The 24,876-nt window shown below is 39.7% G+C and overlaps 1 protein-coding gene across 16 annotated transcripts in view; it reads left to right on the top strand.

Annotated features, from left to right (window-relative positions):
* The window catches only part of BICD1 (BICD cargo adaptor 1), a 247,226-nt gene that overhangs the window by 190,336 nt on the left and 32,014 nt on the right, over nt 1–24,876 (top strand). For 4 of the 16 annotated variants that reach the window (XR_014803655.1, XR_014803653.1, XR_014803654.1 and 1 more), the window contains exons 5-8: nt 5,385–6,476; nt 11,499–11,650; nt 15,292–15,499; nt 16,592–16,785. Coding sequence is in view for 7 of the 16 variants with exons in the window: in XM_003126397.7 (XP_003126445.3) it covers nt 5,385–6,476; nt 11,499–11,650; nt 15,292–15,609; nt 16,592–16,785 (1,756 nt within the window). In the remaining 9 variants the exon portion in view is untranslated. Of the gene's footprint in view, nt 1–5,384; nt 7,551–8,161; nt 9,882–11,498; nt 11,854–12,534; nt 13,073–13,976; nt 14,571–15,291; nt 15,610–16,591; nt 16,786–20,404; nt 21,594–24,876 lie in introns of those variants that run through there. The other 12 variants (XM_003126397.7, XM_084956374.1, XM_084956373.1 and 9 more) reach the window with 7 other exon arrangements.

Here is a 24,876-nt window from a genome sequence, read left to right as displayed (position 1 = left end):
TTGAGTCTTTGACCAACTTTTGCATATATGTGTGTGTGAGTGTGTGTTTGAGAGAAGGACGGACAAAGAGAGACAGGAGAGAGAGAGAGGCAGACAGACAGAGAGAAAGAGAGAGAGAGAGAGATTCCTTCTCACCACACTCTCCAAAATATATTCCTTCTTTTCCAGCTGCTGGATTCCCTCGCCTCATGTTCTTGGTTCTAGGCTGATCTTTCTTCACAGTTCTTGTTCGCCAGGACGCAGATTTGCCAGGGTTCCTTCACTGCAGAGAAGAATCAATTATTTATTTCTGAGTTCTACTTTACGTACTCATACTGTGTCTACCATTACAAAAATCACACCAGTCATCCTGGTGTCAAATCGAGAGTCAGATAACCAGGATAAAACTTTAGGGAAATTAATAACTCGTAAAACAGCTTTTACTTCTTTTCCTATAAAAGTCCTAATATGGAAGTTTTCTGGTGTCTCAGCAGGTTAATCTGGTCTTGTTACTGCTGTGGCTCAAGTCACTGCTGTGGCATGAGTTCAATCCCTGGCTCAGGAACTTCTGCATGCCACTTGGCGCAGCCAAAAAAATATCCTAATGTGAACGTACAAATTCTGCTATCTTTTCTTTTGTTCCTTTACAAAAGAATCTGTCAGTACTCCATACATATACATATATTTATTTAAAAGGTAAACATTGGAGCTACCTTGTGGGTTAATGATCTGGCTTGTCTCTGCAGAGGTGCTAGTTCCATCCCTGGTCCAGGTATAATGGGTTAAGGATCCAGTGTTGCTGCAGCTGTGGTGTGGGTCATAGCCCCAGCTTGGATTTTATCCCTGGCCCAAGAATTTCCATATACCATAGTGCCACTGAAAATGAAAAAAAAAAAAAGTAAACATTCAGTGAAAATAAAATAATTTCTATGGGACATAACTACGACAATAATATTATGTGTACTTACTAATAATAATAATGTCTACTTACACTGGACTACAGAGTTTACAAATACTGCATTAGGGTTTTCTGGCAAAACAACAAGGTCTACTATGAAAAATAAAATCTTCAATTCCAGATAGAAGATAGAGATTATAGAAAGAGAAATAAGGCAGCTATTCTTGTCACTATATAAACATATATTATTTATATATATAATTATAGAAGATTAAAATTAACTCAGCAAATCTTTCTTGAATACGTTCTTCACTAATGGGGATTAAAATACACACTTAAAATGAATAGTAATTTTAATCTTTGAAGTGCTTTGCATTTAATAATTCAAAGCACAATATATTTTAAATAGGTTAAGCAAAATCCAAATACAATTTAAAGTACTGAAATCCAAATACAATTTAAAGTACTTCAAGCACAGAGGAGCCGGGGGGGGGGGGCGGGGGGGAGGAAGGAGTGAAGAAAAAATAAAGGTACTTCAGACAGAATAGCTGAGTGAACGTGTAATGCTGGAATTATACAAAATTGGTTCGATTCCCGGCCTCGCTCAATGGGTTAAGGATCCGGCGTTGCCGTGAGCTATGATGTAGGTCACAGGCAACTTGGGTCCTTCATTGCTGTGGCTGTGGCATAGGCTGGCAGCCACAGCTCTGATTTGACCCCTAGCCTGGAAATCTCCATATAGCTTGGGTACAGCCCTAAAAAGTCAAAAAGACCAAAAAAAAAAAAAAAAAGAATTATACAGAATTATACACAATTAAGTTATCTTTTTTTTTCCGTGGGGGGGGGGCGGTGGCAGGTGTGGGAAAAAGAAGGAAGAGGAGGACAGACAAACCTTAATTGTCTGGAAAAAAATACATCCACAAATACCCATAAAAATGTATGTACCTATGTGTGTGTGCATGTTTATGTACGTATCCATAAAATTTGGATATCACTCCCTGTTCAAGTGATTCTAGCAGAAATTTATTGAGGATGCTTCACTTAAATGTGGAGCATATACACATGAAGAAGACAGTTTTCTTTTTTTTTTTTTATCTTTTTGCCTTTTCTAGGGCCACTCCCGTGGCATATGGAGGTTCCCAGGCTAGGGGTCTAATCAGAGCTGTAGCCACCAGCCTACACCAGAGCCACAGCAACGCGGGATCTGAGCCACATCTGCGACCTACACCACAGCTCATGGCAATGCCGGATCCTTAACCCACTGAGCAAGGCCAGGGATTGAACCCGCAACCTCATGGTTCCTAGTCAGATTCGTTAACCACTGAGCCATGACGGGAACTCCATGAAGGAGACAGTTTTCTAGTTGAGGTTTTCTGGATGTGCTATCATGAAAAAACTAATAGACTTATTCTTTGAGGCTTGGAAAATGTTTATGTTAAATCTGAATTGGAAGGTCCAGGTTGGAAACTCTGCCACAGGTATGACCTCATTAATTATAACACTTTTGCGTCTAAAACAAGCTTGAGACACATTGAGTACATTTTATTCTGGTCCAGTTTTTATTTCATCGAAAAAAGCTTTTCCTATGAAAGGACTTTGGAAACAGCTTTGTGTGTCATACTCATGTATAAAATCACATGATGTTTAGACTTTGCAAAAAAAAATTCACTTAATTTTCAGAAGAAAAAGAAAAAAAAAACCCTCCTGAAATAATCCATGTCACTGAGATTGTATACAATACCAATAAAAGAATATTTAGGATTTTCCATCTCTTTTATCAAAAATTCAAATGCCTTGGTTTTTTCATCAAATACCGTATTACATAATTATCGGGGAATTATCTGGGTTTTCACTTAAAATTATTGCCCAGTAGTCTGAATACGTCAATCATGTTCAGCAATACGCAAATATGATCTGCTACATCTAAGGAAACCCATTTAAGAGGATTTATATTCAAATATATCCTGACTCTGAAAGGTGAAATTGTTGCTTTTGCACATACAAATACAGATTTGTAAGACAGATGTGTTTGCTATGTAGAAGCATTTTGGACATGGGAATTGGACCACAGTTATCCAAATTTTAGCATCAGCTAATATTATAATACCTTGAGTAAGTATTAAATCCACTATTTTCCTGAATCGTCCAAATGTCCCTTTGAGACAGGCGTTGTTATGGTCCTTTTGTAGATTATTAAACTGAAGCTTGCCCAGATTTGACTTGAGTTCCCAGATGCTGCAAGCCCTAGTTTTACCTATAATACTTTTTTTTTTTTTTTTTTTTTTTTTTTGCTTTTTAGGGCCGCACATACAGCATATGGAGGTTCCCAGGCTAGGGGTCCAATTGGAGCTACAGCTGCCAGCCTAAACCCCAGCCATAGGAACACAGCATGTGAGCCACGTCTGCAACCTACACCACAGCAACACCAGATCCTTAACCCAATGAGCAAAGCTAGGGATCAAATCCGAAACCTCATGGTTCCTAGTCAGATTCATACCACTGCGCCACGATGAGAACTCAATGTGATACTATTTTTTTGGGAATGTTTGGTTTCTGTAGCCACAAGTACATACTTTGCTGTCTGTGAGTGAACTAACAGATCCACAGTGACCAATAACTGATAAACTTTGAATGATGTGACTGATCACTGGTCATGATGTCTTTACACGGTGATTTTGTAGATTGAAGCAGCAAAGTTTGTACTTTGCACATTGCCCATGGTTAATATACTGATCATTGAAATTTGAGCTTTGTTTGGAGAGGACTGGTGTTTTAACTAAACTATGGTCCCTGAAATTCACGCATATTAGAATTTGGCCAAGTGAGGAATGTACGTAATAATTACCTGAAGGATATCAAATACCATAAAGAATCATAAAAATAAATATAAATTTATAAATAGATACAGATCTCTTAAAGTCATGTGCTGGTTAAAATATTAATTACATTTTAATTTTTGATATTTATTTTTACTTGCATCCTAGGAATTAGAAGAATTTGGAGGGATATAACATATAATCCAGGAAAGGAGTTAGGAACCATGAGGTTGCAGGTTCAATCCCTGGCCTTGCTCAGTGGGTTAAGGATCCGGCGTTGCCATGAGCTGTGGTGTAGGTCGCAGACGCGGCTCAGATCCCACGTTGCTGTGGCTCTGGTGTAGGCTGGTGGCTACAGCTCATATTAGACCCCTAGCCTGGGAACCTCCATGTGCCGTGGGAGCAGCCCTAGAAATGGCAAAAAGACAAAAAAAGAAAAAAGAAAAAAATATATAATCCTGGAAAGCTTGAAAGTTCAGCTTGACAACTTCCTTTAGATGTAACGACATTCAACATCAATCTGTTATTTTTAAAGTAGGTCTCGTGGTTTATTTAAAAAAACAAGAGAAAATAAAGAATGTAAACAATATTATTTAATTATTGAAAAACATTGTTACATTATAAGCATGTAGAAACTCTTTAAATCATAATAGTAACTACTTATATGCAGAGACAGAAAATGGTTTAAAAATTTCTCAGGTGGAGTTCCCATTGTAGTTCAGCAGGTTAAGAACCTAACATAGTGTCCCTGAGGATGTGGGTTTGAGCCCTGGCCTCACTCAGTGGGCTAAAAATCCAGCGTTACTGTGGCAGTGGCATAGGCCTGCAGCTGTAGCTCTGATTCCACCCTTAGCCCAGGAACTTCCATATGCCACAGGGGTGGCCATAAAAAGAAAAAAAAAGTCTCAGTTTACAATTTCTTATATACTTGTATTTAATGAGACAGCATTTTATGTTAAGACTTGAATATTTTTCAGTATACAATAATACTTACTACCTGTACAATAACTGCCAAGTTATTTAAATTAATTGCTAACTTTTAAAATTCCTATTTTGAACTGAAGGAATTGAAATGGTTTACAAGTTGTTCTTTTAGCCCTAAAACTTTATATTTTCTGACTTTTGTATTAAAAGCTATCAAATTTAGTGCATGTCTGTTTTGGGGTTAAATGCTTATTTTTTAGGGGATAGTTAAGGTTCTCAGTATTATTTAGTAAGGTAAAGCCTTAAGTTTTAAATTTGACTTAGGGTTGGGCTCTGAGAAGGAAAGGACAATTCATAGGCACCTTGAAACAGTCACTTTTCTGATGTTCTCTAACGCTTTCAAAATAAGGACAAAGCCAAGTACTATCTCTTGAAGTCATGTTATGTTTTCTGAAGGATGTTAAAAGATTAAAAAAATACATAAGATTGTTTGAGTAACATTCAAGTTTCATGAGAGTGTGTGTATAACACATAAGAATTTGGATGGGTAAATATGCAGAGCATAATTCTTTTGGAATGATGTACTTTTGATTGATTGACTTACCAGAACTGCAGAAGTAAGAAAACATACTTCGATTCAATTTGTAGGAATGGGAACATTGACTCTGCTGCACTTTTTCAGTGTATGCATGTCCAAATGTGAATGGGTCAAGTTCATCACTGGCATTGCATTGAAATCATTCAGAGACTTTCTTTTGCCTTTGCAGGTAGAGCGGGAAAAGGCCATTCTTCTGGCCAATCTCCAGGAGTCACAGACACAGCTGGAACACACCAAGGGGGCGCTGACAGAGCAGCACGAACGGGTGCATCGGCTCACAGAGCACGTTAATGCCATGAGGGGCCTGCAGAGCAGCAAGGAGCTCAAGGAACTGGATGGGGAGAAGGGCCGGGACTCAGGGGAGGAGGCTCACGACTATGAGGTGGACATCAATGGCTTAGAGATCCTTGAGTGCAAATACAGGGTAGCAGTAACTGAGGTGATCGATTTGAAAGCTGAAATTAAGGCCTTAAAGGAGAAATATAATAAATCTGTAGAAAACTATACCGAAGAGAAGGCCAAGTATGAGAGTAAGATTCAAACGTATGATGAGCAGGTTACAAGCCTTGAGAAGACCACCAAGGAGAGCGGAGAGAAGATGGCTCACATGGAGAAGGAGTTGCAAAAGATGACCAGCATAGCCAATGAAAATCACAATACCCTTAATACAGCCCAGGATGAGTTGGTGACATTTAGTGAAGAGCTAGCTCAGCTTTACCACCATGTATGTCTGTGTAATAATGAAACGCCTAACAGGGTCATGCTGGACTATTACAGGCAAAGTAGAGTCACCCGTAGTGGCAGCCTGAAAGGGCCCGATGACCCCAGGGGACTTTTGTCTCCACGGTTAGCCAGGCGGGGTGTGTCATCCCCAGTAGAAACAAGGACCTCACCTGAACCAGTTCCAAAGGAAAACCCAGAGGCCAGCAAAGAACCAAGCCCAACCAAGACCCCCACCATCTCTCCTGTTATTACTGCCCCACCATCATCTCCAGTGTTGGACACAAGTGACATCCGCAAAGAGCCAATGAATATCTACAACCTTAATGCCATAATCCGGGACCAAATCAAACATCTGCAGAAAGCTGTGGACCGGTCCTTGCAACTGTCTCGTCAAAGAGCAGCGGCACGGGAGCTAGCCCCCATGATCGATAAAGACAAGGAAGCCCTAATGGAAGAGATCCTCAAGCTCAAGTCCCTGCTGAGCACAAAACGGGAGCAGATCGCCACACTGAGAGCAGTGCTGAAGGCCAACAAACAGGTGACCTCATTCTACTGATGGGCCGTGCTAGGCAACACTTTCGTTTATCCCTTAATGTTTCTGAGAGTCTAGAACTGTCAGGATGAGGGTTCAGATTCCTGGTCAGTGGAGGAATAAAACAAACTATAGCCAGAGCCAGATCAGAATGTAATAATTAGTTTGAAGTGCTGAATCGATGGAACAAGAGAGTAGCTATGCCCCACTTAGCAGAGGCAGAGGCGAGGAAGTTCAGACAGGAATGGAGAAAATCCAGTTGTAGAAAGGGAGCTCAGGCAGTACTGAGCTGGAGCCCAGCAGTCACTGAGTGTGGAAACTGGAGATAGAAGGATGCAGCATAGGCTCCCATGGCAGCTTACACCAGGCAGATACAGCAACAAAGACACTCTGGCAGGCAGCTAGAAACAGGAGAGTTGTCTAGAGAGAGATGCGGAGCTCTGGACATTTAGCTCCTCCCGACAGAGTTCTGCTAGTGACCTTATATACCTGAAATTTAGGTCCACTTGAGATGTCAGTTCACCTGGGTCAGAACTTAAGCAGTAATTCTTCCCAACTATGCGTCTTCTTCTGGCATAAGTAGGAATGCTGCCACATGATCCTACCTAATTCCTCCATCTCCTTGATGTCTGAAAATTTGTTTTTCGCCCTCAAGTTTTACCTGGGTGAGAATGCTATGAAATACAAGTGGGAAAATATTTTTAACCTCTGTTTAGTTTCCCTGGAAAGTGAGACTTGAAAAGATACCTTTGAGAAGGGTACTGAATAAAAGGTATTCATAAAGAGAAGCAGCATAACATCAAATGTCTTCTTGCAAATGTAAGCAATGCTAGTGATGGAGAGTGAAAGTTTGTTTCAGATTCAGAGTTCCTTTTCCTTTTGCCTTTCTCCAGGGGAAACCATATCGTTATCATACCATCTGCAGTGCAGCTTTGTTTTACAAAAAAATTTTCTTTTATAGAAAATATTTCTTTTATAAAAAATGTTTTTTAATACAGAAGTTCTTCAGGCAGGGATTGAGCCCACTTCACAGCAGCAACCTGTGCCAGCATTGACAACCCCAGATTCTTAACCCACTGAGCCACCAGGAAACTCCTTTTCTGCTATCTTTATCCTTGGGTCCCATAAATCTAGTGATACAATTTGGAGATATATATACCACAGGCAAAAATACTGTTTGCACTATAAACAGGTTGTATATAGATCTAAAGACAAAATAAGACCTTATTTTGTGCTATTACTTAAGGAAAATAGAAAAGATTAGGGTGAATGAAGAATTTGTGAGGGGTCTGACTCCAATTTGAGGTCAGAATAAAGAATTTGTTACCATATCCTTTTACAGTCCAAAGACCTAATACTTTAGTGGTCATGAATAACCAATGCCGTATTAGATAAAAACAACCTTTAGCAAGGACGTGATATATTGGACATTCTCTCTCTCTCTTTTTTTTTTTTTTTGGCTTTTTGCCATTTCTTGGGCCGCTCCTGCGGCATATGGATGTTCCCAGGCTAGGAGTCGAATCAGAGCTGTAGCCACCGGCCTACACCAGAGCCACAGCAACACGGGATCCAAGCCGAGTCTGCAGCCTACACTACAGCTCACGGCAATGCTGGATCCTTAACCCACTGAGCAAGGCCAGGGATCGAACCTGCAACCTCATGGTCCCTAGTCAGATTCGTTAACCACTGAGCCATGACGGGAACTCCTTTAGGGCCACTCTTAAGGCATGTGGAAGCTCTCAGGCTAGGGGTTGAATCATAGCTGCAGCTGCCAGCCTACACCACAGCCACAGCAACGTGGTACCTGAGCCGCATCTGTGACCTACACCACATCTCACAGCAACACCTGATTCCCAACCCACTAAGTGAGGCCGGAGATCGAACCCACATCCTCGTGGATAGTAGTCAGATTCGTTTCTACTATGCACAACAGGAACTCCCTATCCTGGACATTCTTGGTCAAGCCATTCAAATAACTTCTTTCGACTTCTTCCTAGAGGTTGAGTATTAACAACCTAGAAACCTAGATCTAAAGTGTCAAGATGCTTCACTGACACAGAAATATAGATAAGCATTGTTGATCAGCCAAAAGAGACAAATTTGTGAATAAGCATTCATCAATTATGTATTTCATGGCAGGTAGTAAGTAGGTACATAAAAATAAGTGACTCATAATCTAGAAGAATTACAGCACATGCCTGTAACTATTTATAGGATAGGACCTGTCATCGAGCACTTTAGAATGGCATAAACAGTGCCGTAGGAATTCAGAGCAGTGCAAAGCATTCTTGGCTAAATTTTTATTTTCCTAGTGGTTTGTAGTACCGTTTGTATTACATTAGAGTTGCAGCCCTTACAATCTCAGTAAATTAAATGTAAACACATTTCTAGCCATGCCTTTAGTTTACATTTTAATGTTAGGCCCATTGCTGTGATGCTGTGTGCTATAAATAGCTCAGGTATCTAAGGATGACTATATTTAGACATTGTGGAATGTTTATTGTTACGGCTAAGCTGAGAATTCTGTCATGGGGAAAAAAGAGAACCATCCTGTTTTTATTAAAACAAGCATTCTCTGTTCTCTGTGAATCTTTTAGTATTCCTTAGGTTTTTGGTAAACACAGCATCTTCTGATGAAATAAGCAAATGTTTGTTTGTAAAGGAACTTGTGTATACAAAACTGCGACGGATACTAAAGATTCAAAGAAGGCCAATACATGGTCCCTGCCTTCCAGAAAAGGACTCACCAGGGATGTCAGAATAGACCAGATAATTATGGTTTGATGTTATTCATGCTGTAATCCAATTTATGGAAACATTGCAAAGGAAGTAAATAATGTGTCTTAGATCTAAATCTCATGGCTGGAAACAAGATTTTTAATTTAGAAAATCAACTTTGAGAGAATATAGTGAATGCAGATGTCAGCAAACCTTCTAATGGGTTGTATAGACACCTAGACTTTCTTAATTCCAAAAAAGCTTTATGCAGCCCTGTTGACAAAAATCTGCAAACAATGCTGAGTCTTTGGGGGACTTTTTCACAAATAATAAATGAATTTGTACTTCTATTTCAGATCTTGCTCTTCTATCATTTTCCTCTCTTCTCCCCTTAGATAACTGACCATGTAGCGCCACTTGTTTACAAACTTGTTACATCTATGTTGTCACCATTTAAACTTAACTATCTGTTCTAAATGATTATGTGTCTAAATTTTTAAAAAAATCAAACAACTGCCGTTTTCCCCAAGTCAGTTTCTGCATTCTGTGTAATTTTCTGAATCTATAATATTTAGAAAGATTCTACTGAGTTATGGCACTGCAGAACATACTAAAGTAGTTTATGAGCAACCTCTCACTTTAATCTGAATTTAAATCCAATCAAAAATATTAAGTTATGACTTTGGAAAAAAACATTAATGAACATTGTTTTAATTTAAAAAGAATCCATTTATCTCTATAGAAGTTGGTACTTTGTATAAGAAGATTGAAGTTGTTCATTTGAAGCACAAAAAGAAATGTTAAAAACCAAGGTAGTCTCAGGAGTTCCTGTCGTGGCGCAGTGGTTAACGAATCCGACTAGGAAGCGTGAGGTTGCAGGTTCGGTCCCTGGCCTTGCTCAGTGGGCTAAGGATCTGGCGTTGCCGTGGGCTGTGGTGTAGTCCGCAGACATGGCTCGGATCCCAAGTTGCTGTGGCTCTGGCATAGGCCGGCGGCTACAGATCCAATTCGACCCCTAGCCTGGGAACCTCCATATGCCGTGGGAGCGGGCCCAGAAAAGGCAAAAAGACAAAAAAAAAAAAAAAATTAAAAACCAAGGTAGTCTTCCAGGGTAATCCCATGATTAATGGACTTTTTTCATTAGTAATGGAATTTTTTAAATTAAAATATAGTTGATTTACAGTGTTATGCCAATATCTGCTATACAGCAAAGTGACTTTGTTATGTATATATACATATATATTTGTTCCTCCATTCTAGATGTAATCGTTTGCCTCTACTAACCCCAAACTCACAGTCTGTCTCCCTCCCTACCCCTACCCCTTCGGCAACCCTAAGTCTGTTCTCTATGTCTATCTGTTTCTATTTTGTGCCATATTTTAAATTCCACATATAAATGATGTCATATGGTATTTGTCTTTCTCTTTCTGACTTTCTTCACTTAGTGTGATAATTTCTAGTTACATCCATGGTGCTGCAAATGGGATCATTTCATTCTTTTTATGGCTGATTAGTATTCCACTGTGTATATGTACCACATCTTCTTAATCCATTCATCTGTCAACAGCATTTAGATTGTTTCCATGTCTTGACTATTGTAAATAGTGCTGCAGTGAACATAGGGGTACATGTATCTTTTTGAATGAAAGTCAGATATTTTAATTCATTCTACATTTTGGAAACTCTGCTTTTATGAAGATTATGAAGAAGAATTTGACTATAATTTATTGTTTTGAAGAAGTTGTATACAGAGACTTAGGACATAACTGGTTCTTTGTTAATTCTTTTCCTTAAACATATAATATGGATTCATAGTTTTTCACACTCATTTTATAAATTGCAATGGCCTGTGTCTTTTAGTCTATGTTTTAGGCCCACAGAATGCAGGTGACACAAGAATATTTGAGTTCTATTGTGTTTCTGTTGAAAGCTGTACTTTCCCACTAATTTCCCCTTGATAAAATCCTTCTTGTATAAAGTTTCATTTTGGCTCTCTTCATATATGAAAATCCCACAGGCTCAATAATCTGCATTAAATAGTTACTGAAGTACTATCGTTTCCTTATCTCCTGATAGTGACTCGGCTCACAGCTAGCTTCTAGAGCAGTTTGTCCACATTATAGATTCACATTTATGTTTTGATATTTAAAAATTGCCCTATGTCCAAAGTACATATATGTTTATATAACATTCAACCTAGTCAATTTCACTTTTTATTTATGAAAGAAAGTAATAGACCCAGCAACAAGAAATCTGTATGATAGATTTCCTGATATGAAAATTGTAAGCATTGTGATTTTTCTGCTTCAGACAGCTGAGGTGGCTTTAGCTAACCTCAAGAACAAATATGAAAATGAAAAGGCAATGGTGACGGAAACGATGACGAAACTTAGAAATGAACTGAAGGCTTTGAAAGAAGATGCAGCAACTTTCTCATCCCTGAGAGCAATGTTTGCAACAAGGTAATAGTTTTTTCTTCCAAGATTAGGTGTTGTACATGGGAAAAGACTTTAAAATGCACAGGTGAATCTTTGTGCCTAGTGAGTGTTTATTTGTTTTGTTTTTCTAGGACCATACCTGCAACATATGGAAGTTCCCAGGCTAGAGGTTGAATCAGAGCTACAGCTGCTGACCTACACCATAGCCACAGCAACACAGCATCCGAGCCACATCTGCAGCCTACACCACAGCTCATGGCAAATGCCTGATCCTTAACCCCCTGAGCAAGGTCAGGGATCGAACTTGCATTCTCATGGATACTAGTTGGGCTCATTTCTGCTGAGCCACAATGGGAACTCCCATAATGAGTGTTATTTATTTTGCTATCTAAAAGGGCAAAGTGTAGAGAAAATACATGAGATTACACTCTGACAAATCCAAGATGAAAACTTCCATGCTGTTTTCCAGAGCCATTTCCTGGATACCCGGTTCAAACAATTCTTTTACATACAAGTGTTTTTTAATTAATATGATAGATATTTTTTCTAGAGCCTTATGTGTTTTGGGGCAAAAACTAACCAATCAACCAATTAACAAACAAACAACAACAACCAAAAAAAAAAAACAGTAAAAAAAGGAGGGGGGGAACCCATGTCATAAAATAGCTAAATATTACATTATTGCCAGTGACATTTATTTCTGTGACTAAACTACATAAAGTGTTTATCAGAGTTCCTATTGTGGCTCAGGGGTAACAAACCTGACTAGTATCTATGAGGACGTGGTTTCGATCCCTGACTCTGCTCAGTGGGTTAAGGATCTGGTGTTGCTGTAAGCTGCAGTGTGGGTCTCAGATGAGGCTCGGATCTGGCATGGCTATGGCTGTGGCCGTAGCGTAGGCCGACAGCTGCAGCTCCGATTCGACCCCTAGCCCTAGCCTGGGAATTTCCATATGCTATGAGTGAGGCTGTTTTAAAAAAAAAAAAAAAGGTATTTATCATTAGCAGATATTTGTGTGAGAAAAATAGCTTAATAATGAAGATTAATATTCATCATATCAGCTAACTACTTAGACTTTATATCATCAAATCTTTCAAACTGCCCCAGTAATTATTTAGACAAATATTAGTTACTACTTTCCCCCCACCGGTTATATTATGAAGCACCAATGTGTTTTACAATGTCTAAGCTTCATCTTCATGATTGTTAAGAAGTATTGATTCAAGTGTTTCAAAATCTTGAGATTTTCAGGGTAGTGTTGCCATTTCTTTTTTGCTGTCACAATTCAAGGCCAAAGCAAAAATAGTTATATACTTTATATGATGCAAACTTGGTACAAAATTCACAAAGCAAAACTTTGGTTATGCTTTATTTGCAGATTCGATAAATTACATGTTACATGTAACGGAGGTAAGTGTAAAAAAAAAAAAAAAAAAAAAAAAAAATCCTGGGCCCTGGAATCTATCCAGCTTTCTTTTTGTGTCAAAAGAGAAAAGTTTGGGAATTCCTGTTGTGGCACAGCGGAGATGAATCTGACTAGTATCCATGAGGATGCAGGTTCAATCCCAGGCCTCACTCAGTGGGTCGGGGATCTGGTGTTGCCATGAGCTGTGGTGTATGCCGGCAGCTGTAGCTCCAATTCAATTCTATCCCTAGCCTGGGGGGGGGGGGGAGGAAGACAAAAAGCTCGAATTTAGCAACTGACACTTAAAATAGCAGTGAGAAGGCTGAGTGCCTCAGGGACCACAGGGGCACAGGAGAACCAAAGGGAACTGACTTCTGGGTCTGAGCACAGTAGTTTGGGGAGTAGAGCATACCTGTGGCCACTGACTGGTGGGGGGCGGGGGGCAAGATAGAGAACTGGTTTGGTGCACAAAGCCACCTTCTTTGAAAAAGAGATCAAAACATTTTTAAAGGGACATTAAAAGTCTCAATCTGGTTTATATAGGAATTATTACCCCCAAATAATGCATTTTCATAGAAATTTGTCTTTTCAATTACAGCAACTGCCTTACTCCGTAGTATTTTTTAAAATATTGTTATGTGACCGATTAAAATGAATCTGGAATCCTGAAATCCACATTTTATTTTACTAAACCTCAATTTTTCTTATGATGTTCCTGCTGTGCTTCTTGACATACAGTGTTAAAGATAATGAGACCCATCTGGATCTCAAGTTCTTTGACTACAAAGTATTCTGTCTTTTTGTTTGTTTGTTTGTTTGTTTGTTTGTCTTTTTTTGCTTTTTCTAGGGCTGTTCCCGTGGCATATGGAGGTTCCCAGGCTAGGGGTCCGATGGGAGCTGTAGCCACTGGCCTACGCCAGAGCCACAGCAATGCCGGATCCAAGCCACGTCTGCAACCTACACCACAGCTCACAGCAACGCCAGATGCTTAACCCACTGAGCAAGGCCAGGGATTGAACCCCCAACCCCATGGTTCCTCATCAGATTCGTTAACCACTGAGCCATGACGGGAACTCCTAAAGTATTCTGTCTTTAAAATACTACAAGTCTTATGTTTATTTCAAAGTGGATATAATACATTTTGGATAATTCCAGAAAGTCGGTAACTATCTGCTGGTTCTTGAAGAAAGTTATTACTTTCTTAGTGGGTAAATAAATTCAGAAAGAAAAAAATTTCTGAATAAATTATATGAATAATTCTTCCTTCCAAATGTACATGTGTTCAGGTGTTACTTTTGGTGGAAAAAGTCCACTGAGCTTATCTTCCTGCTGCAGCATGAGCATCAGACCTGAATAAAGGTGTTTCTGACAGCTGGCTATATCCGTATCAAACCCTGCACAAATCTTGGGGGTTTTTTGACTCCTACTGGTTAATCATCTGGTTGAGAAATCACTGAAAATACTCAGGTTTCTAATTCAGGCAAATCTGCCATATTCAAAGTACTATCAACTACAACCTATACTCAATTAAAATAAAACCTATAAATATAAAGAAGTACATTTTATAAATATTATTATTCTTTTGCATGCTGCAGGCATAGACTATAACAAATTTGTCACACTCCTCCTAAGAGTACAATGTTACACAGTAGAAAAAGCTAATGTAACACATCTGCAGTGCTGTGAACCTCACCTGAGACTTTAACATTGGATCTTCTGCCACCGTGGATCAGCCGCGCGCAATAACTCTGTCTCTGAGGTTTAAGATACCACCTGTTAAGAATGTCCCCATATGGGAGTTCCCATTGTGGTTCAGCAGTAGGAACCCAACTAGTATCCATGAGAGTGCAGGTTTGATCCTTGGTCCTGCTCAGTGGGTTAAGGCTATGGCATTGCCATGAGCTGCAGTGTAGGTTCCAGATGCAGCTTGGATCTGGCATGGCTGTGGCTGTGGCCAGCAGCTGCCGCTCTGATTCATCCCCTAGCCTGGGAATTTCCATATGCCCCAGGTGCAGCTTTAAAAACATAAAAAGAAAGAAAATGTCCCCATGTGTACTTCCTTGTATAGATGAATTATCAGTTATCGAACCTACTCTGTTTCTAATTTTCTACAGTAATGGATTACTTCCACTCTGCTCGAGGAAGACCATTGTTCTAAATATCTAAAATTCCAGTAAAATTCATTATTTTCAACTTCTTAAGTTCCAAATTTAATTTCACCAAGATTTTCTCCTGACCACTTTTCTGTTGTGGTTCCAGATGTGATGAATATGTCACACAGTTGGATGAGATGCAGAGACAGTTAGCAGCTGCAGAGGATGAGAAGAAGACTCTAAACACTTTGTTACGAATGGCTATCCAGCAAAAACTCGCCCTGACCCAGCGGCTGGAGGACTTAGAGTTTGACCATGAGCAGTCCCGACGCAGCAAAGGCAAACTTGGGAAGAGCAAGATCGGCAGCCCTAAAGTAAGTGGGGAGGCATCAGTCACCGTGCCCACCATAGACACTTACCTCCTGCATAGTCAGGGCCCACAGACACCCAACATTCGGGTCAGCAGTGGCACTCAGAGGAAAAGGTATGCATGCAGCGATCTTCATAGTTTGGTGCAGTGGCCAGATGTTAGTTAACTGCAAAAATTAATGTGCTCGTATTGTGGAGGATGGAGGAAGGGAAAGAAGAGAAAAACTGGGAGTGGGTGTATAAATGGGCCTTGCCAATGTTGGTTTTTCCAAATTAAAACCTTTTGATAATTGTATTTATTTATTCCTTTCTGTCACCCACACCCCACCTTTTGGTTAACCATAATATAATCTTCGAGTGTCTGTTAACATTTTTGCTGTTCCTTGTATGCATAAGTTTGCTTCTCCCTTACCTCCAACCTAAAACTGGGTAGAAAAAAGGTGAATATTAAGAATGAAGCTATGTTTTACATGGGTGATAATTTTAAAAGCCATTGTACCTCTGGTAATGGTGCTATTTACCAGCTTCTCTCTAATGGGGCAAGGATATGAATGTGTGTTCTTAGGGGAATTTTGTCCATATTCCGAAAACTGATGACTGACTCAAAGGAATGTCTTTATTTAGGGCAAATGAAATTAAATATGTATAGTCTTTTTTTTTTTAAGCAGGTTTTTGTGCTTTTTTTTTTTCATTTGGTATATGAATATTGCTCAAAAAAAAAAATCACTTGTAAGGTTTTTAGTGGCTTGATTTTATAACCTTTTTCCAGAGTCCTGGATATTGAATTACTTACCCTGTATTTTCAGTTGATGGTAAAATTTTTATTGTAGGAAATTTCAGTAAAGAATCAAACAATATAAATATTTTCTATTTGTAGTTCAAACTAACTATAATAAATCTCTCTTCCAGTATCCAGTACGGTTTCCAAATAGGGTTGTATCCTGCTATGGAAACTAAATATTTAATGAAAAATCTTGGTTTACATATTAAAAAAATTAAATGCCAATATAATAATGTTGTCACTGGTGAGGCTTTGAAAGGTAATTAAAGTAAAACTTTTTTGTTTCCTATATGTATTTTCTTGGATCTCCTGCAAGACAATTTTCACCTTCCCTTTGTGATCAGAGCCGTCCCAGGACTTCAGGGGCTTCCTACCTACAGAATTTATTAAGAGTTCCCCCTGATCCCACCTCCACAGAGTCATTTCTTCTGAAGGGCCCCCCTTCCATGAGTGAATTCATCCAAGGGCACCGGCTCAGCAAGGAAAAAAGGTTAACCGTGGCTCCACCAGGTAAACATTTTTTCCTTGGGTGCATGTGATGCAAATGATGAGTTGAATAGACAGCTCTCTCCTTCCTTCCAACCTCTCAGGCCCACCCATCCCCAGAGTCTAACTTTGAGGACAGTAAATTCCTACAGTTAAAGTAAAAATGCCTTTATTCTTCACTTCCTCGTGCCTTCTTTACTCAGCCAGTCATTTCTTAGGAGTCTCCAGGGACTTCCTTTTAACACCCACGGATGGTAAATGAGAGTTGGAAGGAATGGGTTAGATGAAGGGAAACTAGCAACAGGCACAACACAGGGCACACAGTGGGATCCTATTTGCAGTTTGGTAGCTCATAGCAGTTCCTTCTTGGTCAAATTTTGTCTTTTTGTTCTGATCATCTTTAATGTAATTTCAGTAAAGGGAGCCGTCTTTAGAAAAAGCTCTTTGGGCTAATCTCCTTTTGTAGTGACTCAGAATGTCTCCTCAGTTATTGAGATACAAAAGTAAAATCCGCTAAGATCTCTTCCCAGAAACACTGAGGAAAAAGTATAATATTCCTATACTTTGTAAGCTCTTATTGATTTATACTAACCAGTATGCTCACAACTTACTTTACTAGTACCACTGTTTTCAATTTTTTTAAAATACTTTTTATTTTTTCTATGAAGGGCCTCAATTGAAAATGTGACTTCTGACATATAAAGATCATCCTTTTGAGAAATCCCTGCGTGCTAACTGTAGGTCAGAGGTGGCACATAGGAACTCCACCAAACAAGCCCAAAGGTAGCTACTCTTAGGCTGTCACAGGGAATGAAAAATTAAATCAGGTTAGTTTTCACTGTTAGAAACCCTAGAGATTTCACATGAACAGGTGTATTTCTGGTCTCCCTTGAATGATTCCTAATATCTGGCAGCCTTAGGTCTGCATTCATGCATGTCAGCAACCTACTGGAGCTATGCAGTGGCTGCAGCTTTTAAACAGGGCAAACTGCAGCTTGCCCCGGTCTCCCTCACTTCCTATTACTTATCCTCAACCTCATGTCTGTTATCTTCTAGCCCCAACTATATATAACCTTTGAGTTTGCCACCTTTGCCCTGAATTTTTTTTTTTTTTTTTTTGCTTCAATTTTACCTTAATTCCTTTTTGGAAACCTCAGCCTTGGAATCTCTACTACTTTCTTTCTCTGATTCATGAATCAATCTGTTGGTTGGGATTAAAAGATGTGTGCAAATTTATAGCACAAGTTCAACATTCTAAGAATGTTAGAGAACAGAGGTGGTGAAGAGGAGGTGGGAGAGCATTAACAGCCAAAGTGTGCACCTAAAAATAAAGCAACAGCTCTCCTGGATGTGCCTCCTTTCATAACTCTTTTCCTTCTGTCTTAGATCCCTTTGGAAGGTACCTTGAAATATCTGTGGATCACTGAAGTGGTCCCCATTCATCAGCACACCTAACTTAAAACTCACAGGTCATTTTAGTGTTCCAGCTGGACTTAGCACTGTCTTTTAGAACTTAGAAGAGAAATTCTGGAGTTCATGTCGTGGCACAGTGGAAAAGAATCCGACTAGGAACCATGAGGTTGCAGGTCCAATCCCTGGCCTTGCTCAGTGGGTTAAGGATCTGGCGTTGCCATGAGCTGTGGTGTAGGTCGCAGACGTGGCTCAGATCCTGAGTTGCTGTGGCTTTGGTGTAGGCCGGTGGCTACAGCTCTGATTCGACCCCTAGCCTGGGAACCTCCATAAGCTGCGGGTGTGGCCCTAAAAAGCAAAAAAAAAAAAAAAAAAAAAAGAAGAGAAATTCTGTGATTAAGTAACCTTTTTGTATTTTAATTTTAAAATGATGTAAAAGATTAAAAGTTAATAATAATTATTAGTAATTTTCATTTTGTACATGACTATTTCATCCTTGTTTACATTAATATCTATTTTATATCCTTGTCATTACACTGTGGAAAGCATTAACAGATATCATTAACTTTTCTATGTTACTACCTAGTCTTATTTTATTTTTGAAGGTTGTATCATAAATTTTATTTCAGATGTCATTATTGCATTAATCACACTTTCTCTCTTGTTAACCACTAAATGGTTTTCCATTATGTTATAAGATGCTGTTAGGGGAGTTCTATTATGGCTCAGTGGGATACGGACCCAGCATTTTCACTGCAGTGGCTTAGGTCGCTGTTGTGGTTCTGGTTCAATTCCTGGCCTGGGAAATTCTGCAGGCTGCAGGCTCGGTTAAAAAAAAAAAAAAAAAAAAAAAAAAAGAGAGAGAGAGAAAGAAACTATTAAAAAAGCTGTTGGGAATATCCTCATGTGTTCAGCTTCTCATCTATTCCATTATGTTTCTCAAGAGTGAGATCATTGGGTTAAAAGTGTGAACATCTTTATGTTTTTTGCTCCATTTTGATGTGCTGTCAAAAAGGGTATATCAGTGTATATAAAAAGCCCTACATTTTCCCCATTTTCACACATTCTGAATCTTTCTCCTACTTATACACACTATACACATCTTGCAACTCTAAGGCTAATTGGCACACATGAATGAGAATATTATTATGGTTTCTTAAATTCTTTAACTTTGAATGGGAAAAAGGCCATAGGCCTTAGAAATGATTACTATATACAAGATTGGAGTGATAAATAATGTGGAATTCAGAATTATCACTAGGCCAGAAAAACATTTTAAGGACATCTTAGCATATTGATAAACCTTACATTTTTAACCTTTCATTTGAAGTTAAAATAATAAGAGGCAAGAAATAAAACTTGTTATAGTCCGAGGGATTTTTCAGTTGTTTATCAGGAAACCAACCAGATTAATAAATTCTTCATCAACCAAGCAGCCTTTTCTAAAAGGTTCTAGTTAAATGAATTACTGTAAAAACTGATTAACCATCTACACCAAAATGTAGCTTCTAAAAATATTTGCATTATTGACAATGTATTTTTCCTAGGCTCAACTGTATTGGGTAAGACATATTAATTAAACATTATTTATGATGCTTTTACTATGTGAAATGTTTTCCTTAAGCTGAGAAAGGAAAAATACACCATATATAACTAGTCCTATGTTCTATGCAAGAAATATCTTAAGCCCATGGGAAATAATGGATTTTATAATTATTTTTTATTTATGAGCTTAATATAAGTTATTCATTATAAAATTTACTGGCTGGTACCAATATATGTTCATCATTTTAAAAGGATAATTTCCTGTTAATTTATCAGAATTTTTTGATAGGAATTGTTTTCTAAAATATAGTTTTAATATATCTTTTTAGATGATTTTAATTATTCTAATAAGCAGATTACAGGTTGTTTTCTATTGGGGATTATTGAAGTAATGAAATCAATAGAAATGAAATTAGTTTAATTAATTTTAGATTCTTTGGTTGAGAACTTGCAAGAGATATAAATCTCATTTAAAATTTAAAACAAAATTAAACATAACAGAGTTCCCTGTTGCACAGTAGGTTAAGGATCCAGCATTGTCACTGCAGCTGGCATTGAAACTGACAGCATTTATGACTTGAACCTAGCCAGAACCCAGACTGGGACTTAAACCCATGGTTTTTAAATTAGAATCACTCATCCAGTGTCTGGACTTATTGAGGTTTGGGTTCTTTATGCCTCCCCACAGAAGGAATTCATCAAGAGACAAAGTGATAATCAAGAAATAGATTAAGAAAAATGCTGAGAGATGCAAGCGGGCAGGCAAGGAAGCTCTGCCCTGAGGAGGTGAGCTAAATTTTATAATCCAAGGGGAGTGGAGGTGGGAAAAGACCACCTCTTTCTCTTTCTTCAGGTAGTAACTTCTTCTTATAGCGCCTCCTTGGTATCTGGTAAGAGCAGTATTTGATCCTATAAGGTCAGACTAGGACTGGTCAAGGTGCTTATTCAAATCAGGGGAAGGGTGGTCCTTAAACTCCTGCCCTTGGTGTGAACCTGAACACAGGCCTCATCCCATCCCCCACCCAATGACCTGAGGCATATCTTGAGCCTCCGCTAGTCACGCAAACCGGCCTCCTTCTGATGGCCCTCTTGGGCAATTATTAATTTAATGATCTCCCAGAGTTCCCTAGGTTTCCCTTTCTATCTATGGTCCCTTATGGGGACTTCCACAACTACCTGTTTAACTATCCTACTCCATCCCTATCAGCATGGGTTTGATGCCTAGCCTGGAACTTCCACATGCTGTGGGCATGGTCAAATAAATAAATAAATAAAACACAGATCATAATATATTTTTTACCATATATAAGGAATTTTTTTCAAATAGGTTTCATTTCTGTGAGATGGTCAGCAGAAACCCCATCTTCTTCAAGGCATAATTTCTTAATTTCTGGAACATCAACCCTAGAGTAGAGCATTGCTTTTCAAAACTGGTAGAATGATTTGTGCTAACTTATTAGTATGTTACACTGATTGATTTCCAATATTAGTAAAACCTTATGGAGGAAAATTCTGGCCCTTTCCTCTGACTGTGGTTCAAACTATGTGCTACCTCCGCCTCTGAAATCCCAGAGTTGCAGGCCATGGCTGGTTGATTTTTTTGTCCTAGACTTTATCCTTTTCCAGTGTAAAAACTCCAGTGTCCTCCTACTTGAGCCTATCAGCTTTGATGAACTTGAATCAAAGAGGCCTTGCTGACTATCAACAAGTTTGCAATCAGGCAGCAGATAGTGTATCTTCATGGTATCAATGGTTACTTTGTAGCCAACTTTTTATCTTTTTTTTTTTTTTAGGGCCATATCTGCGGCATGTGGAAGTTCCCAGGCTAGGGCTCAAATTGGAGCTACAGCCTATGCCACAGCCACAGCGATGTCAAATCCGAGCCACGTCTGCAACCTAAACCACAGCTCACAGCAACGCCAGATCACTGACCCACTGAGCGAGGCCAGGGATCGAACTCACATCCTCAGGGATACTAGTCGGATTCGTTTCTGCTGTGCCACAACGGGAACTCCCAACTTTTTGTCTTGATGTCTGTATAAATAATAAAATTTATAATTTAATCAAAAATTAAAATCAGTCTCTCAGAATATGTAAAAGGAATCTATGTGATTCATAGGCAAGAGATGTTATTTCTGCTGTAAATACCTACAATGCATCATTTTTACAGGTAAGGTAAACTGGGTCTTGGACCCAGTTGCCACACAGGGCTGGGGGTGCTTCCCCACCCCAAGCAATTCTCAGACACCGGCTAAGTGCCCTATAATTCAACTCAACTATCTACCTGGAGATGGCATCAGATTCCTCAGGTTGAGGGACTCGGTCCTACAAGACTGCTCCCCTCCCCACTTCATGTGCCAGTTGCAAACCACAGGTTATTACCTGTGCCTCTGACCCATAGGCATAGATGAGAGCTTCTCATGACCCTCTCCTTAGACTCCAGATGCCAGTCTCAAGTTCAGGTGGTTACCTGACTTCTGAACTGCTGTAAATCAGAGGTTCCCATGACCCCGTCTTCAAGTTCAGTTAATTTGCTACTTCCTAGATCATGGGTGTGTTATAAGAGGACATAACTCAGGAAGAGCCAGGGAAGAGATGAGAGGGGCAAGGAGCAGAGAAAGGTGTGCAGCTAGCATGTTCTCCTAGCACCCCACCCCACCCCCAGTCTCCATGTGTTCACCAACCCAGAGGCTCTTTTGGGTTTTCTATGGAGGCTTCATTACATCAGCATGAGATTGATTAAATCATTGACCACTGGTGATTGATTCAACTTCCAGCCTCTCTCCTCCCGAGGTTAGGGGTTGCAAGACCCTCTAATTTAGGGTTGCTTCTCCAGGCAACCACCCTCTGCCCTTAGGTGGGCTTCCTAAAGTCATCTATTAACATAACAAGAGACACTTCAGTCATTCTCAGCCTTTCTAGGGTTTTGGGAGCTGTGAATCAGGAATCCTGGAGTCAGACCAACTGCATTTCTTCTAAATCACAGTATCTAAGAGGATAAACAAGAAGTTTCAAACTTGAAAAAGCAAGTTTGAACTCTTTTCTTGAAGTAATAGCCTAAGCAGTTTGGTCTTCCTGAGCTTGTGCTTTCTATATAGGAGCTTTTTCTCAACTGCTTTGCCATATCATTTCCATGCCTCCCTCTGTCCCTCCCTACTTCTCTCCCTTTCTCTGAAACCATTACTGAATGAATGTGAAAGAATGGTATTGTCTTGAAATCTGAAAATTTTCTATGACATTTTAGATCCTACCAACTTTTAAAGCAACTCCTAAAAATGTGTTAACCATGTAGTCACCCCTTTAGATGTATAGTCAACAGTAGACACACGCATGTTTATTAGTGAAAATTGCCTTTATGTTTCCCTACATTCAAACAAGTAAACGCTCATCTGTTTGTTACATTGCAAAGCCTTATGCTCTTAAGCATGTATCACAACCACATTTCTTTCATCAACTCATTTTCCCATTCACTCATCTGTCAAAATTTAACAAAATAACTTGTGTACCTACTATGTGTCGGGCACTTTTCTTGGCTTTTGGTATAATGTAATGATATTCAAGTAAAACACCACCTCTGTTCTTCGAGAAACTCCTGGTCTATCAGGCAGGTAGATAGGCAAATAAGTAGTGATATTAATCAATGTTCCTTAAGAGTTGGGGTGGTGAAGGAGTTCCTGTCATGGCTCAGTGGTTAACGAATCTGACGAGGAAACATGGGGTTGCTGGTTCGATCCCTGGCCTTGCTCAGTGGGTTAAGGATCCAGCATTGCCATGAGCTGTGGTGTACGTTGCAGATGAGGCTTGGATCCCGAGTTGCTGTGGCTCTGGCGTAGGCCGGCAGCTACAGCTCCGATTCGACCCCCAGCCTGGGAACCTCCACATGCCTTGGGAGTGGCCCGAGAAACGGCAAAAAAGACAAAAATAAAAAATAAAAAAAGAGTTGGGGTGGTGCGGAAGTCTTTCCAGAAGAAATGCAAGCACTGGACATGATAGACGACTAGCCTTAAGAGGCAGCAGTGGGGCTGCAGGTGTGGGTAATGAGAAACGCCTTGTAGGAAAGGAAGTCAGCTCGCACAAAGGCCATGAGCTTGGGGCTGGAAACTGGAGCAGGACTTGGGAATGACAGGAAATGACACTGGAAAGGCAGGCGGGGACTTGAAAACAGGGGGTCAGGTTTGTGAGAGCTGATTTTATTCCAAGGACACAGTTAAGAATTTTAAGAAGAGGACCAAATCTTTAGTATGTAAGATCATCCTGACAGCGAGGTGGAGAATGGGTTAGATGTGGGTGATGTTTACCCCCCAAAACTGGGTTCGCCTCTTGGTGGGTGTTGAGCCAAAAGACACAACCAAGCAAAGCTTGAGAGAAAGGAGGATTTACAGCAGCAAGTAAGGAGAAGACTGCCAAGAGTCTTTCCCAAAGCAGTGGCTCTCCAAGCAATAATAGGGAAATATTCCTGAAGGGGCTCAAGTGGTAGGCAGAGTCCGAGATTAAGTTGATTAAAGTCACGAGGGTCAGAAAAAGTCAACACCATCATTCCTTAGGTTCCAATCTTTTGGTTGGTTGAGTGCTTCAGGCTAATCTTTACCACTGACACAGGACTAGGAGTCTACAACTGAAAGGTCATCTCTGCTTTTGTTACTTCTCTTGCCTAACAACAGGCAATGTTTCTGCTTTACTTTGTTCCCTCAAGACCATTAATTACTAAGACCTGTTCAAGGCCAGGCTTAGGTCACAAAATGGCTTAGGGTAAAAATGGCTTCCTTTATGTCAAAAAAGCCGTGCCTGGTTTTCTTTCTCAGGGACCCCTACCCTATCTGATCTCAGAGAGACATCAGGAGTGATGGCTTGAAATGAGATCTTACTTTTCTGCTTAGGACTTGAACCCAGGCAGTCTGGGTGAAAACCAGGGATCCTAGCCACTAGACTAGCTAGAGGCTAAAAGCAGGTTGCCCAGATTCTTGCCCTCTGTTGAAAGCAAGAATATTTCAAGGAGACAGAGACTCTAAAAGCAGGTACAAAGTTTATTATTTTAGACACAGTACAACATGTGGGAGAGCACACAGAGAAATAGTTTAAGACGGAAGCAAGGCAGTAACACACAGGCAAAAGAGGAGCTCAGGTGAGGGCGTCCTCCTAAATGAGGAGCAAGCCGGAGAA

Source organism: Sus scrofa, chromosome 5 (genome assembly GCF_054392235.1).
Source record: "Sus scrofa isolate SSC_HxYL_T2T_F1_AM1 chromosome 5, Sscrofa_HxYL_maternal_Yorkshire_Landrace_v2.0, whole genome shotgun sequence".
Taxonomy (NCBI): Eukaryota; Metazoa; Chordata; class Mammalia; order Artiodactyla; family Suidae; genus Sus; species Sus scrofa.
The sequence above is the reverse complement of the archived record's forward strand: the minus strand, read 5'-3'. Positions and strand labels throughout refer to the sequence as shown.